Source organism: Eurypyga helias, unplaced genomic scaffold (genome assembly GCF_000690775.1).
Source record: "Eurypyga helias isolate BGI_N326 unplaced genomic scaffold, ASM69077v1 scaffold30566, whole genome shotgun sequence".
Taxonomy (NCBI): domain Eukaryota; kingdom Metazoa; phylum Chordata; class Aves; order Eurypygiformes; family Eurypygidae; genus Eurypyga; species Eurypyga helias.
The window spans coordinates 6,078-24,519 of NW_010256468.1; the positions used below are offsets into that span (position 1 = coordinate 6,078).

At 36.9% G+C, this 18,442-nt stretch overlaps 1 protein-coding gene across 1 annotated transcript; it reads left to right on the plus strand.

Annotated features, from left to right (window-relative positions):
- Positions 1 to 303: 303 nt before the first annotated feature.
- On the plus strand, positions 304 to 17,949 carry PTAR1 (protein prenyltransferase alpha subunit repeat containing 1; the record flags this gene model as incomplete). The annotated part of the gene is made up of 6 exons (XM_010153678.1): positions 304 to 473; positions 3,345 to 3,402; positions 8,803 to 8,907; positions 11,560 to 11,773; positions 16,598 to 16,914; positions 17,475 to 17,949. Coding segments are annotated over 6 exons (1,213 nt in total), but the record flags the coding sequence as incomplete, so codon positions are not given.
- Positions 17,950 to 18,442: the final 493 nt, after the last annotated feature.

Consider the following 18,442-nt stretch of genomic DNA (forward strand, 5'->3'; position numbering starts at 1 on the left):
CAAGTTAATATACTGCATGAGTTTTGCAGAGGATGGCTTTCTGAAAATGCATTTTATCATACCTGCAGACCAGCAAGAATCAAGAAGGTAAATGGAGGATAATGAGTACAGATTTTTGGTAAAAACTGAAAAAGATGATGCTGTGTGGGAAGCATTGCTAGTCTGCTCTATTGAGAAAAACAATTGTCATTTACTGGAAATAAGTGTAATCATATTTCTTTCTCTTGTGTTTTTTGTTTTTTTTTTTGTGTGGTTGTGTTGGGTTTTGGGTTTTTTTGTTTGTTTGTTTTGTTTTGTTTTTAGAGATGAAATTGGATTAATACCCTGCCCTGAAGCCAGGTATAACCGGAGCCCTATTGTCCTGGTAGAAAACAAGCTTGGTGTGGAGAGCTGGTGTGTCAAATTTCTTTTGCCTTATGTCCACAATAAACTTATCCTCTACAGACAAAGAAAACAATGGCTGAACAAAGATGGTAAGTTACTGAGCTAGAATAGTATCTTATGTGATTAATAATGCACATTTTTTAGTTATCATAGCATAATTTCTTACTATCCTGCACTACAGTTTCATTTAGCTTCTGTCCTGTACCAAATAAGAAAGTTCTGCAGACAGATCTCTGTTATTGCACAGTCCTCTTGCATTGATACTTACTATGGTTTTGCATTTGAGCCTTTAGATGCAGCCCACTGACCTCTTGGCATACTCATAAGCAACTGAAAATAAAGTTCACCATGAGAAGTGTCAGTCAACCGAGATTTAGTGCTCTGAACTCCTCATAACATGTTTCAAAAATTATACCAAACCAGCAATTTGCTGGCAGACTAGATTAAATACAAAACAAGTTTAAAATATATGTGACTGTTGTCTAGGGGAGAAGCTGGTAGTAAGGTTTGCGGTGTTTGGGTTTTTTGGGGTTTGGGTCGGGTGTTGTTTGTTTTTGTAAATAATCACCAGTTGGAGAGAAGGTTGGCTGGATGTAGTGAAAATAAAGTTAACTGAATAAAGGTATTTAGCCTTGCATTCTGTTAGCAACAAAGCTTGCAATGCCTGATTTAAAAAAAAAAAAAATTTCATTGGGGAAACTCAGTTTCCATGTAGTAGTACTGTGAATTTGACATAAAGATTTGTTACCTTGGAAGGGCTCTTATTTGTTCTTGACATTTTGCATTTTAAAAGGCAATTTGTGTGTATTGTTTGACACAGCTAACAACAGCAGAATAATCAGAGCATTAAATTATATATATTTATGGTATGTAAAATTAAGATATTTTAAAAATATAGAAAAACTACTAGTATTTTGAGAATGTAAAATGGAAAATCTACATGAAACAGTGGCAGCACACAATTTTTACTATAAATCTAGACTTATAAAACAGGCGTGTTTTTAAATGTTGTAAATGAAGTAGCCAGCAAACTACTTAACAGGTGTTTAGTTTTACATATGTGAGTAGTCCTGGATATTCAATTGGGCAATTCACCTATCTAAATTGGTGTTGAAGTACTTTGCTGGTTTAGGGATGGGTAAGTCCAAGAAAAAGCTTTGTACATTTATGCACTAAATTAGGAAGGTGCCTGGTGCATATGCAAAATGTTCCCTGGCAACAAAGAGGGTTTTAAAGTAAAATCTTCCATTAGAAGTAATTAAAAAAACCAAACAAACAACCCAACTCTCAACTAAAAACATGAAAATAGAGAGCTAAGTTAACTTTAGGGTAACTACCTGTGACAGGTAGGGTATCTACCTATAACTTCTAAAATATCACTATAACAGTATAGTGCAAAATTGACAGAGTACACTGAAGAATTCCCACCTGCCCCATTATATGATGGTACAGAGCATTTCTCATAAATGGGAACATCATGGGAAACACAAAATTACTTTGTTGGACATAAAGCATGAGTTTTATACACTAATATACAAAGATATTACACTTTTTGACACACTTAAATGCTCAGTCTTGGTTAAAAGAAACGTGAAACAATGTTCCTTTGCATTTTGATTTAATGTGCTTCATTATTGCTGCCTTTCATCAGTGACTTTGTAAAAGAAATTTTAAAGTCATATTAACTGCACTAACCAGAGGTCTAGTTCTATAATATACACTTTTTTCCTTAAAAAGTAATAAAGTGCCTCTTATTTGCTGGAAATCAACTGGAGTACTATCTATTTAGTATGTTAAATGAAGAAATGATTAGGAGAGAATGTAGCCAAACTTTCTTGGCAGTAAAAGCCTAGATAGTCATGTTCAGTTTTTAAGTGAGTCTCTTCCTACTAAATTGCAAAATTACTATGTAAATTTAAGAATTGTGTTTGCAGGACAGGTGAACTGATCTGATGGTATGTTAAGGGTAAGACCAGAGGGAGCCAACACAGTGACATTCCATAGGATATCAGGCTTAAGTGGAGATGCCTCATGGATGTCTGCTGTAACTCTCGTGGGACTCAAACTGTACAAACGGTACAGTGGAGTACAAAGGGAACGGAAAAGATTAGGTTACAATGAAATTATTCTTGCATTCTCAGCAATCATTCTTCAGTGGTGGTTTTTTTTTTTTGACATGGTTAAGTATAAGTGTAATATGTAGATCTGCTGTCTGTGCAGTGCTTAAACGCAGGGATGCAACCAAATGTTGTTTTTTTGGTTTTTGTTTTTTACTACATTCGCCTTAAAACCTTAGTCTGAAGCAAGGCTGTCACTTCAGAATGTATTTGAAGTGTTTTCTGTGCAGTTAGGTAGAGGATTTATTTTGTGATCCTAATTCATGGTTATGGTTATTTCATATTGCTAGTTACAGGGTTTTTTTTATAGTATATGTATTTTTTGTAACAGTACAGTATATGGCAGCTTTCTGTAGCTCAGACTTGTACTGAAATAGCAGAGTATATTTTTAATGGTAATAACTTATTTAAAATTGGTTGAATTTTCTTTGAAGAATTCTCTGTTTATGATATATACAGTATGTCTGCAATTTAGATCACTAAAAACTTAAGGATTCTATGTAATTGCTATCCCTTGCTTGAGGACATACTCTGTGTTTGATTATAGCAGTACAGGTAGGCGTCAGAAATTTCCATTGCAAGCTTCTTAGATGTGAGTTGTTAGCAAGACATAAGTCTACTATTTTAATAATGAAAAGAAGGATATGGTTGGTTTTGCTTCCTCTCAAATTAAGCTAGCATTTTTTATGGAGTGAGATGGAGCAGTGTTTTGCAGAAGTAGGCATCCATAGGTACAGCAGCCTGCAGAGGAGAGGCTTTGAGGAAGAACAGGGAGCAAAAGCCGAATGAACATTGCAGTGTGTGAATTGTTACTAATCTTTTTCTCTTGTTCAATCGTTTTAGAGCTGATAGATATCACACGTACCTTAAAAAAAGACTTTACCAGTGCTTGGAATGTGAGGTATGTTGCACTCAGTGAATGGCATCAGAAAGACCTTGGCCTTGTTGTGAGTCAACTGTAGGCTTTGATTTGAGTGGTAATTAGTGACACAGCAAGAGCTTTTCAGCTAAGGAGTGCTGAAGGAATGTTAAAAATCTGTTCTATCCTGTATGCCTTGCAGATAGTTTTAGGCTGCCTTTTTTTTCAGTTGTGTTTGTTGGTATTTTTTTGTAGTGCAGGCTAAAGATTACACTGTTGCATCTGAAGGCACATGTTTGGCCGCTTTTGGGGGACTATAAGTCCCATTGAACTGCCACTCCTCTCATTTAAGGAAGGCTATTTGTAATCTTCAGTTGGACATATCCTTTTCATGAGTCACATAATGCCCAACTGATGCTTGCTGTCTATATTAACAGTTTTAATTTTTTTCCCCTCTTAATATTTTACTCGAGTTGTTTTGAGGTAAGTTCAATTTGCTGCCATTACCAGTGCAACTCATCAAAACTGAATAGCCCTCAATACATACACTGCAAGAGAGGAGGAGGAAGGTGGCTGTACTTTATTCCAGACACATTCTCCGTGACTTTGCTCCTTTCTTGTATCTGGGATTAGTCTTGCTTCACCATTGGTCATGCTGCAGCACCTGTCCAGCAGTCATTATGGAGGAGGAGCAGGAATTTACCTCCTTGCTCTTAATGGAGCCCAGAAGTAACAGTTCTTCACAGTCTTGTAGTCTGGTTTCGCATAAATGTCTGAGGTGGGGTAATACTCTTTTTATGTTGCCTAGGTAAGCATAGAGACAGTCTTAAAAAATAGTTCTAGAAGGGCTGACAGAACATTATGTCAGTGTCTAGGAGAGCTCTCATTAAAAATAGGCCTTTAGTAGTTAAGATGCATTATTACAGGAGGAAGAATTAACAAACTTAGCTGGAAGGATGGTTGCAGGTAACTGTCAGCTCTAGGTATGGCAAATCACTTTTTGGGGGGGGAGTTGGGGTTTTTTGGGGGGAGAGTGGAGAGTTCTTTCACAGGTGGTGTAATTCTGAAGGATTCTGCTGTGATCTGTATCTTTCTAGCATCTCGAGTCTAAGAGATGGGGGGGAAAGTGATAGTAAAAGGCCTTCTGTCATGAAAATGTATAGCTTGAATAGCTTTCAAGTGATAAAATGGAATTAAGAGCATATGTAAGTACTAGAGCTACTACAGTAATGTAATCTTGTGGTACTTAAGACGGAATTCAGGTTTTTGGTTTAGGTTTTGCAGATTTTTTTTTTTTTAATGCAAATGCATCTATCTTTATCAATCTTTCTGCCTTACAGCTGAAAGAGTTTGCTTTTATGTATGTGAGTAGTTCAAAGTTGTAAATAGGAATTAAAAATGTTAATGGATATGGATGGATGAAGATTGTTTTCTTTTTTATAACATTTATGGTTTAATGAAGTATATGTATCACTACAGAGGGTGTCCTGGCTCCCTAAATTCTTGGCCAGTGGCCTGATTGGCAGTCTTTGAAGCTTCATTTAGCATTAAGGGGGAAGCTGTTGTTACACCAGCCAGTTGATAGCTGTGAAGCCTGCTTTAGCCAAGGGACTGCTTTGCTGAACCTGACACTATGTTGTTTTAGACTGTTGCTGGGAGTTTTCTTGTTTGAAGGCTAGGCACTTAATCGGCACATTTCAGCTTCTCTTCCATTCTGTGAAATTGCTACTTCAGTAGATTACAGGTCAAGGTAGTCAAACGTGGCATATGCAGTCATACAGTGGAGGACAGACTGTGTTCAGCACAGATGCTGGTGGGAAGTCCTTATTCTGAGCTAGTATAAGCTGGTTACTAATTGTGTGGGACTTGGACTCTGCTTGCAGAACATGATGGATCTGCCATGGGAGGATTGTTTTCAGTCTCGGTCAGAGGATATTTGTCGCACCTGATGCATCTTACGTTCTCCACACACAATTCACTGCTTTATTTTGAGAGGAAAAAAAGCATCATTAGACTCCTAAGTATCCTAAAATAAAAAGTTTAATAATTATTTACTGAATAGGAGCCCTGCACATAGAATTTAATGACTCATTTTAGAATGGGATAATTCATTTTTCCTATGTTGAATTATCTGCTGAGAGGTTCGGAGATAGTGGTTGACTCTGAATTTGAAGATACAGGAAGAGAGTTATTTGAGAGTTGGAAAAGGTAATCTCTTCCTTCGAAAGGAGACCCGAGTGGCAGTGTGGAAGGCTAATGAGCACTTGAACTCAGGTGATGTTCACAGAGCATTGTATCTGGTTAATGAATCACAGAGAACATCAAATATGTTACCTGCTAGGAAGAGATGGATAATCTGCCTTGACTATGGAGCTATTTTGAACAATTGTAGTAGGACTGCATAGTAGGACTGTCTTTCACTTACTTTAATTAGAAATGACTGGGAAGCTGCATAACGGCAGGGACTAGAAGCTAAACCACGAGAACTGAGGAAGACCTAATTGTATGCTGTGGGAAGGCATGCTAAATAATAGGAGACACGTTGCTTCTTAGAACTTGGGAGAAATCCCTGTTACACTGAATGGGCAAGAAGACATCTGCTGTTGTTAATCATAATTTCAGTTATTCTGTTTTTTAGAAGTTGAAAAATCTTCCAAGTTAAAATTATGAAAATCTTGATGTAAGTGACTGTAAGGGAGTTGGAACTAGATGATCTTTAAGGTCCCTTCCAACCCAAACCATTCTATGATTCTATGATTTCTGGTTTTGCTGATATACTTGTTATTATGTACAGTTGATCAAAAGTCAAAAGACATTAGGTAACAAGACACTCTGAAAAGTCAAACTTTTTCCTATCAGATACCAATGACCTCAAAGGTGTCAGCAAAAACATGAGGCAAGTCAAAATAATTTAATATTTTATGGGAGCTAGAATTCTGAAGACTGAAAAAATTATATATGGTTCACACAGGGAAAAAATTTGAGCTACAGGTTATATATCCCAAGTTGGATAATTGCTTAGAGAGCTTGAAAGGGGTATATTTGGGAGTGTGTGATACTTTTGTTGTGATTAAAGTCCCTTGCTCATGGGTGGGAGGATATCTCATTTGAAAATCTATGAAGCTAAAACCCGTTCTTCTGTCACAGCAGTGAAAGTGAGTCCTGTCTGTAATCTTCCTCAACTTTGCAAAAGAGGAAATTTACTTTAAGAGTAAATATGTGTGAGCCTATTTATAGTTAATGAATTAATATAGGAGCAATTTCTTCACCAAGAGTTTAGATTTTGGGAGGTAGGTGGCCTGGTAATATAAGTCTTTGTGAAATATGTACGTGCATTTGTTCTGTTAGACTAATCTAGACTACTTTTTTCATTGTCCATGTGGTAATTGATTTTTTTTTTTTAACCAAAATGTCACCTTTTGCATTGCAGTAATGGGGAAATTATTCCATCTCCTCCAGTATCAACATTCCCTGAATCTTTCTCTTGCCTTCTTTGTAAAAGTCAACACACTGACACAGAACAGTCTGGTCAGTCTGATGCTCCTGACTGGTATATCTGGATTTCCTATTGAGCATCTGCTAAAACCATCCAATCTGAAGCATGCCGAAACTCAGTTCAGATAAGAAGTGTCCCAGCGTTTCTGATCTCTGCAGACAGCACTCTACTGACTTCACTAGATATCAGGAGAAAAAAATCCTTAAGGATTTATTAAATGTTGGTTCAGTAAGAAAAGAAGGGTCTGGGCTAGTGCCTAGATGTATTAATATGTAGCTTGCTGTTCATGTTGTCACCATTAGCTTCTGACTGTGGGTATGCTGTTTAATTAAAGCAACCCAAAGCCAGCTTAATGGGTGGTGCCAGTTTCCCAGTGAAAACTTCAAAACCAGGAAGATAACAGTAAGCGCTCACACTAAAGAAATATATCAATTTGTGAAACTCGGGCCATAATTTTAAAACCACAGTGTTGTGTGTCAGACTGCAGAGAAGTTTTACCTCCTCAGTGGGTAGCAGCTTTTTTTCAGAGCGTATTTCCTCCCTGTCCAATGTGTCACATCCTCCTGGCCTGTGGGGTTTCTGGGGGGGAGAGGGTTTGTTGTTTGTTTTTTGGTTTTGTTTTGGTTGGTTTGTTGGTTGGGGGTGTGTGGTGTGTGTGTTTCTGTCAGAAAATTGATCATCTGCTCTTCACCTACTCGGGCTACTCTTGCTGAATGTCATGCCGTGCATATCATTATGATGACTCATAAATTATTAAAAAAGCAAGCAACCAAAAAACCTCACAACCCAAACCAACAAAAAAACCTCACAGCAAACCTGTGCCAAAATTATTTCTACTTCTTGCAGTCTCAGTTTTTAATTGTGACTTCTAGAGGTTGTGGGAAATACATATTTCTTATCTGCAAATAGTAATTTTGGAACTCACTGTAAATTTACTTCAAAACTTCTGTTTACTAGATTGTAAAATGGGATATGGAGCCTAATGTCTGGGGAGTAATCAGTGATGAGGTGATGTCTACAAACACACATGGGACAGGCAGTAAGAGTTATAAAGCTGGAAAGAAGAATATGGTGTAGGACATGGAATACTGTGCAAAGAAGGCAAGAAAGATAAATATGGACTTTCACTTTGCTATGTCCGTGTCAGAGGTGCTCTGGGAAGGGTTACATTGGATGAACATTAAGGTTTATTAGGGCAAATTATTTTATTTTTTTAAATCAGAAGTTGTTTTACACTTAAGTAAAACAAGTGATTTCAGCCTTTTAGTCAAGTTTGAAAAACATTCTCCACACACAGTATTAAGAATCCTTAAATTTAGAAAGAAATAGCAAATATTCTGTATCTCGAGCCATATTTAAAAAATAAAAGTCAGTGTGTGTGTAAGGCAGTATGGAAGCGTAACTGTATTTTCAGATGCACAGAATGATCTAAGGACTTAATTTCAAGAAAGAATGTTTAGTCATTTATGTAGCCCTATTGGCAGCTCTTCTATCAAGCAAACATACAAAAAGTGCTGCTTGTCTTACTAAGATGCTTTTAGAGTATGCAGATAAAAGCAACGTTACTCTCATCAGGCATTATGTGTAGCCCAAACTCCTTGGCTTTTTGGTTAGTAACAGAAAATATGATGGAGAGCCGTGTTCAAATAGAGCTGAGTCAGTGATTTCTGGATAGGTTTGGGAACCAGTGAGTTGTATGTGTTCAGATTAAGACAAAGTTCTTTGATCTGGGTTTATTTTATTGGGCCTGGTTGAATATCATGCATGTATATGTAGCAGAGTGGAGTGGGTTAGTCCACCAAGGGTTTTCTAAACTCTCTTAATTTGACAGTGAATTTCTATTATGATATAAAGGAAATGTCATGCTGTTTGTTATTGGGATTTGTGTTCTATTTTCAGGTTACTTCTTTTATTCATACAAATTTATTTTATCTTATCTTTTGTAGGAAAGAATTAATACTGTCTGGCACTTTAAATCCACTTAAAGATTTGCATCTTGGAAAACTGGCGTTAACCAAGTTTCCAAAGAGTCCAGAAACATGGATTCATAGGTTTGTTTCCCTTGCCTTCTGTTGCCTTCCGAAACATAAATGTTTTTCTTGGGTTGGTTGTTTTTTTGTTTGGTGGTTTTGGTTTGGTTGTTTTTTTTTTTTCCTGTGCCTGGGTTAAGGAGAGCCATAGGTGAAAGCTCTATCTAGAGATATAGCAGATTCTTGGAGCCAACCAGTGTAAAATACTGTGCTTTGGCTTTTGGGGATACCTGCGTATATTTTACACTTAGAGCTGAAATTATATGCACCTGTTCTGCTGCCTATTTTTTAATAAAATTTGAAGGTGGGATAAATTTTCCTAAACGTTTATCATGTCTTGCAGCACCTAAAATGCTCAGACTGAGAATTCTGATTCCATCAATAGTAAGTGAGCACTGTGGGTTTCTCCCCCTTTTCCTCCTCCAACTTACTACTATATTGCTTGTCCACAGGATTTCAAAAAGACAAGATTCTGTGAAAGCTAATTTTTATAACCGAGGTTGGGTTCTTCTTCATTCCGATACTGACCTTTTTGGTTTGTTGAATTTATTTTTGTCATTTCTAACTTAAGCAATGTCATTAAGTCACTACGACTAAATAATAAAATAACAGAACACATTTTTGGAAAATACAACTCTGGAATTACTCCAACACAGGAAACTAACCATCTCAGTGATGACTGACTGTACGTAAAATGTCTGTAGCACAGCTGAGTCAAGTATAGCTCTATTTCTCAACTTTATTTAAAAAGGAAACAACAAACAAAAAAAAGAACTTGGTGTTTGTGGGTTTTTCCCCTATGATGTGTTTTCAGTGTAACTCATCTTTTTGTAGACAGCCTTAAAGAGATTCGAATGTAATACATCAGAAAGCAGTTTGCAATATTGTGTTTCACATGTTCAGCATTAGAACAACCATAACGTTGATATCCCATTAGGGTTTTCATGCTCATATCAAAAACCTAAATAAAGCTTCAGTCATACTTACAGCATGAGTTCTTGAAAGAGGGAGTTGTTGGTAAATTCTTCTTTGGGACTGCATGAGCTTAAAAGTCTCAGAGTTAGCCTAGAATGTAATACATGGAATATGCTTAGGTGTTTCTTAACATATAAGCATCTACTTAATTTCTGTGAGTTGTTTGGGTTTTTTTGTAGTAGCATTGATATAGCAACAACATTGATGAAGTGATATTTATCTTTTGTTAAAGAAATTACTCTTTACTTATTTAGCTTTCGTGCATGGTTATTTTTAGAATTTCCCATTTCTTGCAAATCTTCTAATTGAAGTGAAAAAAAACCAGATGGTGATGGTGATTGAAGATGGGTTCTTTTAATGCAAAAATTAAGTCTTCAAAATCATTACATTTCATAGAATAAAGTTACACAACACAGTGAGCATAGTTTGTTTGACTTTGTCTTCAGTTAAAGCAAGTGTTATATAGGAAGCCAGTGCATGAACACTGACTCCAAACCACAGCTTGTGATTTCTGCTGAGAAGTGTGGTCAGTTTAAAAATTGTATTCTTATAAATTGTCCTTAGTATTGTCTTCAGTAGTTTAAAGCTTTTTAAAGATAACTAAGAGAAAAAGACACGGTATAAATAAATACCAGTGAACAAGAATATTATAAATGGTTTCAAATGAGAGAAAAAGCAGGTAATTACAAAACTTTTTTAACATTAGTTGGCTTATTTTTTAAAGTGTTTGTGTATATACATGCAATTTTATACATGAATTGCAAAATAGAATTACCTTTTTAAGGGATTTTTTTTTTTTTTTAAACCAGAAGTGATACCTTTCTGAAAGTAGCAATTAAATTGGCTTGGAACTGATGTGAGTCAGCATGAACCAGAAAAACCTCTGTTGCAGACTTGAGGATGTCCAGCTTTCCAGAGCATTCCATATGAGCCCGTTGTAATTCTCTTGACATATGCTGCTGCTTGAAAGTCTGCACGTGTGTGATCCATTTTTGTAGGACCCTTTTTTGTAGGGTCTTTAGATGTATTTTTGCAACATTGAGGACACCTCTCAAAATCGTAATCTAAAAATACTATTACAATACTACTAAAAGCCAGTTCAAAGTAAAATTAAAAATCTATATAAGAATCTGTGCTTATCTCAGTCACTTCAAATCAAGTATGTATACTTAACAGTAAAAACTTTTGGTTTTGTACCTTGAAACAATAAGTCTTTGGCACTTGCTTTCTGCTGGTGATGTATAGGAACTAGTTTGGCTTGCTGTGTGCAGTACTGACAAATATAAAAAAGCACAGTTTTTTTTTTTATTGATTCACTTTTTTCTGTCTCATTTCGGATACTTCATTTTAATGCATACAAGTCTGTGAAAGAGGAACTCTTTAGAAAACTCATGCAGACAGTTCTTGCATTTTTGCTGTTTTTTTCTGTTTTCTTTTAGAATGCTGTAAGTAGCCATGACCACTTCCAGTGAAGGAACAAACAAATACATCTAGAGTTAAATTATTTTGGAGTGTAATCATGATGTCATAGCTTTCAGTAAAGTTATGTTTACTACTTTTTCTTACTCATCATCTAATTACAATGTAGTTCAGATAACTGAAATACCAGAAAGGCTTGAATGACTTATATAAATGAAAAAACATTTTTTTCTCTTTAAACTGCTCTTGCACCATTAATACTGTACGTCGTTTAACCAGACGATGGGTGCTGCAACAACTAATTCAGGAAAACTACTTGCCCAGTCTTGTGAGTAAAGGAAACCTGGGAGCAGCACCTGTGGAGCGAATTCACCAACTAGTCCAGGAGGAAATGAATGTCTGTTCTGAAGCTGCTGGGAGATATCCAAGCAACTACAATGCCTGGTCCCATCGCATCTGGGTTTTACAGAATTTGGGAAAGCTGACTGTCAAGGTATAATACAATGGTGAATAAATTATTAAAATTCCTTGTCTAAAAGAAAGAACACTGGTTTGCCAAGCAGATCCTATGGCAAGGATAGAGTATCATATTAAGTTAGCATAGGTAACTAAGAATGTTTTAAAACAACAAGCAAATTATTGCAATAAGTATGTTTTGCACATTTCTTGCCACTGTGTAGGCAGGTTCTTCTCTGTAGAAATAACATTTTTCTTGCCCATGTACAAAGTTCTGTTTGTCTGTTGGTACTTAGTGTTAATGAACTTGTGGCAGGATAGATAGTGCTGTGTGAAATGAATAAAAAAAGGGGCAATTGAAAAGAATTCTAGCACAAATCTTGAAATTCCTAATAGGGAAAAATATAATACATGAGAGGTACAATTTTGATAATGTAATATCTTGTTTTGATACCCTTATTCAGTTTATCTGCTGTTTCAGAATATTGAAAGATTAAGTAAAGACAGTAGGAATTTCAGAGAAGGCATAGTATTGCTTTTAACTAGTTTTTTCAGCTCCAACAGTATCTTTTGACAACGTTTAAACTGGGGGCTGATCAAGCTATTACAGCCCCAGCAGTGATTGGCATCTTATGTGGTCGTATCTGAAACATGATCACATGATGGTATCTGAAACATTGAGACCTGCAGCAAATTGAATTAGTTAATGTGACATGGTCTAAAATTATGTAGGCAGTTTTGTATTGCTGTGTTTCTAAGCTGTTAGGTAAATTCCTTGTCAATATTAGGCTGATAGAGTACACATCATTCTCACTTTTTGGCAGCCACTGTGTTTTGCCATCCTGTTAATATATAGGGGAGTGAGGGAGAAATTTAATGGAAGTTGTTGAGTCAGCATAGCTGTTATTTTTTGAATGTTGTTTTGCTGGTGTTTCCTGTAAATTGTCACCTGAGAAACTTGGAAAACAAGTTTTGGTTTGGTAGTAAATAGCAAGTAATGTTCCAGATTCCATAAGGGAGACAGCCCAGAATTTGGACTCATCTGCCTAGCACATTTGTATGAAAAGGTAATCATGGAAAACTCAGAAGAATTACAGCATTGGGATAGATTGAAGGTTAGACTTAGTTAGTAGGTTGCCCTACTGGTTGTCTTTTTAGGTTGGTTACTGAGGAAGTGATAGTTTTTTCTAGTTGTGTCCAACTGGCTTTTGTTACCTCCAGCAAAATTTCACTGGTGCTGCTGTTCGTCTAGCAGTGTGTTTAATCCATCGGGAAATCTCCGTGTTGACTTCAGTTTTTTTTCATGCCACCACCAATGTGCCTCTTCAGATGATTGGGATACAGGAAAATTAGGAAAAAGTGTGGAACATGATAGATAACAAGATTCCTGGGGTAAAATTTTGTGTATAGGTAACTTTAAAAGGCAGAATTAGAAAACAGGATGCGATATGAGGGGAAAAAAGCAAATACAGAGAACAAAGAAAAGACAGGCATTAGATTTTCACAAAAATATGCAGGTTGTTTTCTTGCTTCATGTCTCATTTTGTACCTTCAGCCAGTTGTGCTTTTGAGTATCTGAAAAGAAATGGTAAGTTTCACTGAGATAAAAGACTGGAACTGTGCTGAAAAAATGAGCAGTGATTCTACAGTCATTTAGTTCTTGCAGAGTTGCCTCTGAGTACCCTGTATTATTTAGGGCTGCATTTCTGCTATAATACAAACTTTGCCTGTAGTTTGAGGTAGTTTTTATTACAGTGTACAAGGAAACAGAGTCGCAGAAACATAAGGTGTATGTTGTATTATCAATGGAATAAGACTTCTCAAAAGAGGTTTACCACTTAAGAAAATGTTGGTGTTCATTGGAGGAGTTGAAGGGGTGGGTTGTTTGGTAGGGTCTGGGTTTTTATTCCTTTAGTAATTCTGATGCTTCTTCAGACTGAATCTCAGTTCAAACTCTGCAAAAAAGATATAAAATACTACAGAATAAAGTTTTGGTCCTGTAGGAAGGTTTTTCTTACCAGAATGTAGATGTTTCTCCTTTCTTATACTAGACAGTAAATAACATACTATTTTTTGAATACAGAAATCTCAGTTTGTTTTTCCTTCAGAATCTGAACCACATTAGCAAGCTTACTTTGTGTTTGAATAGTGTTCATCAGTACCAATTAAGGATCTGTCAAGAATAGCTTGTTCCAGACCAATCATTCTTTCTGGTATTGGAGTTCTTGCCTCAGAAAAGGATGAGAAAGCTTGATTTCAGCCAACTCTACTGTCACATGAGAAAGCTGATGGGGGAAAATCATGGTCTCCAGACATCTGCTAATAAGTGGGTGCATAATTAATTAGAGAATCAGAGTAAGAGAGTAATATAGGTATAGACTCTTAAAATTCATACATCACCATGCTTCGTGCAGGTACAAAATTAGGATGTAGTTCAGCAAAGATGGACAAACTTTTGTTTCGTTTAGATAGGAATACTCAGCTTCATAATTACAGGGTGGAGAGTGACTGATCAGAGCCTATAATAAACAAAACAAGCAATGAAACAAGTGATGGGGTGATTGTCATGAGTCAACCCCTCCCTTAGTGATACCCAGAAGACAGGTATGTTCATAAGACACAAAGTAATTTTCATGTAGATATCCCAGTAAGACCTTGGCTTTTTCTTAGATGGCTGGTCCTTCAAAGACAAATTGTCTTTTGTGTGAGTGGACATTGCCATATTTATCTAGTTATCCTTAAAAGCTCTTTCTCTCACATACAGTTCCCTTTCATTTCCCCAGCGTTCCAGAGCAGGGAGGAAGTTTTGGGCTGCAGTTTATGGTGGACAAGCACTTTACAAAAGCACCAACAGAATCATGGAGGGCATAGGAGGGAGTGCAGACCCAGAGGTTGAGGCAAGTGTCACTGAGTGCATGTGTCCTATTCTGGAGCAGGATGCCAGTTCCATGGTACTCAGCTCACCACTGAGGGTAGGAGAGGGCCCTTTGTGAGAGGTTGTCAGGAGTGGGAAAGGAAGCGCTTTTATCTCTTCCTCTTCACAGAAGAATGGCAAAGGGTTTGTGCTGTTTGGTGTGGAAATGGAGAAAACTGGCTTGGTAGGAAAGAACCTGTGTTGAAATTCAGACATTAGCTGTTTTTTTGGTTTACCTCCAGTTTGAAGCATCTTCCACTGTTACTCTGAGGTTCTTAGAGAAGAGGCTTTGTTTTTTATAGATCTTAAGAGGTTTAATCTTCTGTCTTCCTTTTATGAAAGAGGTTTTCTAGTTCACATAATGAGTAATGCTGGGAATCATTCTGTTTCCATTTTAACTCCCTGCAATAAGTATAATTACAATGTTCCCCTGTAACTTTCTAGCTTATAAACATGTCAGGTAAATGAAGCAGATTACTATCAGATCCAAGATGGACATAATGTGTGTAATACCAGTTTCAGCTGAATAAAAGACTGGTCTGATTTTTTCTGTTGTCACCCTTGAGCATTATGTTGCTTCTAATAGAATTTTAAATTTTAATATTAAAAAAATTAAAACAGTAAGCTTAATTCTTCTGAGAACAGAGAATTTGATCTCATGGTTTAAAGTGTAGAACTGGAGATGTGGAGTTTTAGCCCCCTTTAGAATCCTGTGTAGGCTGTTATTTAATAGTGCCGTTCAGTTTGCTGATCCATAAAAGGAAGACAATGCTGGTATCTCTTAACAAGAGCTGTAAAAGTGTGTTGAGTATCTTGGGTAGAAGGTGCTATTTATGTCATTTGTATTTGCTCTAATATCTTTTAGAACAGACACACCACAAAGCAGATGGATAACTAGCCTTGCACATTTCCATGGTTTTCTTTTGTGCAAGGCTGTGCCTCTTCTGCTGGAGGAGAAAAAAGGAAGACGTGCTTAAAGTTGCTTTGCATCATCCGGCCCTGTTAAGTGATGTAGATAGATTAGAAAAAGAGAATAAAATCAACAATATACCAATAAGGTTATATCCAAAGTCTTCAGAAGTGAATGAAGAAGGTAGTATTGATCTCTTTGGAGAGTTTAAACTCCAGAGGAGGAGCAATATGAGGAAAGAGGTTAAAGCGTTTAAAGAAATACAACCAGTAGTTATAGAGAAAGTAAAGTAAAAGGTTTGTCCGCCATATTTGCATATATTGCTAGAAAAAAATTTTGAAGGCTTAAAAACATTCAGAATTAAGAGGAAATTCTTAGGTGCCAGCAGTGTTACAAATACAGCTGCAGTCACCAGTGTGAGTATTAACCACAGTTACTGTGAAAGCCTTACTGGGAATTCACCAATGACCAAGTCAGGCAACTTAATTATGGACGAATAGTTTTATGTGCCATGGGGTCTAGAACTTGGAACATGATGTTACTGATTGATATTCTTTCCTGGAAAAGGAAAGTGTAAATGACTTTAAATCTTTTTTTTTTTTTTTTAAAGCAACTCATCCAGCCTCTGACACCCATAATACACTAGAAAAACACTAAAATACTTCTAACTAATATCCATGTAGTTTGGTGTACCCTCTGCCTCCTCTAAATATTATTCCTAACATTTTTTTTATTCTTAAACCACTGCTTATTTCTTATCATAAGTGGTTTCCCCCCTTCACCCTGTGGGAAGGTTTCTGAGACACCTTCCTTTTTGGAGTTTGATAGAAGTATAAGTTCTTCTGTGCAGGGATGCCAAGATACTTGTCAGCATACACTGGAAAAGACTCGGTGATTTTTTCATTTTTCTGTGTGTGTTCCTAAACCATTATCACAGTGTCTGAAATCCCCAGAGGAGAGGTTACCTTAATACAGAAACAGTGGTGGTAAATTCCTCCTTCATACTGGTTCATAACTGTCACTGCTTTTTGTTTCAGGTTCTCCTTGATGAACTTTCATCCACTAAATACTGGGTGTCCATGCATGTCTCAGACCACAGTGGATTTCATTACCGCCAGTTCTTAATTAAGTTATTGATAGGCAGAAATCTAACTGACAGTAATGCACTGGTACAAAATCAAATAGTAAATGAGGAAAGCCCAAGCCTTCAAAAGGAGGAGGAGAGTGCAGGGGCAGAAGCTGCCTGTGTGGAGGACCAGAGCATGGATCTCCCCCGCTGTTTAGAGGAAGAGTTGCAGCTCTGCACTGAACTGATTGATACTTACCCAGGGCATGAAACCTTGTGGTGCCATAGGTAAGAGGACTTGGTCAAAAGAGTGTCCTTCTAATTTGTGGATTATTGTTTGCCTGATGTTTCCAGACAAATTATTGTTCTCATTTTAAAAGGTACCACTCAATAAAAGATTTCAAAGCTACCATGTCTTTAGCCGTTGGAGAACATTCAAGAGCGTAGAGCTATTGAATGGAAAATTTGGTTGGGCTTAAGTATCTTGTTGATGTAAGCTTCCCTTGTCCCTATAGGTTGTGCAAAAGATAGAAGATACTGTTAATCAGCCTCCTCACACTTACAGTGTTTAAAGGGCAAAAGATAGGCGGAAGATGAATCAGCTGCAGAAAACCTCTGCTTTGCCAGATGGATTTATATGCCTAATGAGGTAACAGCTGATTTGCCCAAGTGATGCTGAACCCATTTTTTGTAGAATGCAAACAATGATAGAAGATTGTGTCTATTTGTGGGGGAAACTGGTGGGATGGCAAATGTACTGAAGCAGTTCAGCAGCAAGAGCAGGTTATTTCCAGTACATGACTATTTTTCTTATTCTTTTCTTTCCTTTCCTTCATTTTTCTCTGAAGAAGGCGTGTATTCTACCTTCAGCACCACCTAAGCAACAAAATTCCTCTTCTGAGTGCGGTGTTACCATCTTCGGACGGCATTGATGAAACTCTGAATAATTCCTACCACAGTCCTGCAACAAGTCACATGGCACAAGCTATGGATGTTGATGGTTTGAATGAATCCAGCAGCAAACAAGGTTATACCCAAGAAACAAAACGCCTGAAGCGTGCTCCTTTGCAGGACTTTCTTGGTCCAGAAATGGAATACCAATTCATTGATAAAGTATTAGCAACCTGTAGGGATGCGGACCAAGCCAGGTTTGCAACTGCTTATAGGAAATGGTTAGTTACTTTTTTAGGTCAGTGAAGGAAGAGGTTATAGCCTTCAGGGTTCTACTTTTAGTGCAATATTCTCTTTTCAGACACAAATGCATGTCTTGGTTGCAAGTGTTAACTAATCATAGGTTTCTCACTCTTAATGGTCAGTCCTAAAGTTCATAGTCAGAGTAGAACTCTGTCACTTTATTAAAGCACTAGCGTACCTTTTTATTAAGCAAATGCAATTTGTCCTTTAAGCTTTTTAAGAAATCACTCTGTGTCAGCTTCCTAACATGCCATTTTTCGTATTTTTTAACTTCTGTGTTAAGGTGGATTCTGCATCATTTATCTTGGCGCGGGGAGTGGCGGGGGGGAAGGTCTGAAATATTTTTGAAACAGAGTGTCCGGAAGAAGAATACAAGGATCTGTCAGTATCAGCTAAACGTGTTTCCAGGTTGTTCCTCTTTACTGTGGCAGAAAATAGTTCAAACATGTTGACACTCACAGTCAAAGCTATATTTGGAAATACTTTTCTTAGAAGAGACTACTTTGCCTTAATTTCCTACTTGGTATTTATTTATTTAATCACAACAGTTCAGAATTAATGACACTTGATACACATTTCTGAATGTATTATGTTGTTATGGTTTAACTCTGGCTAGCAAAAT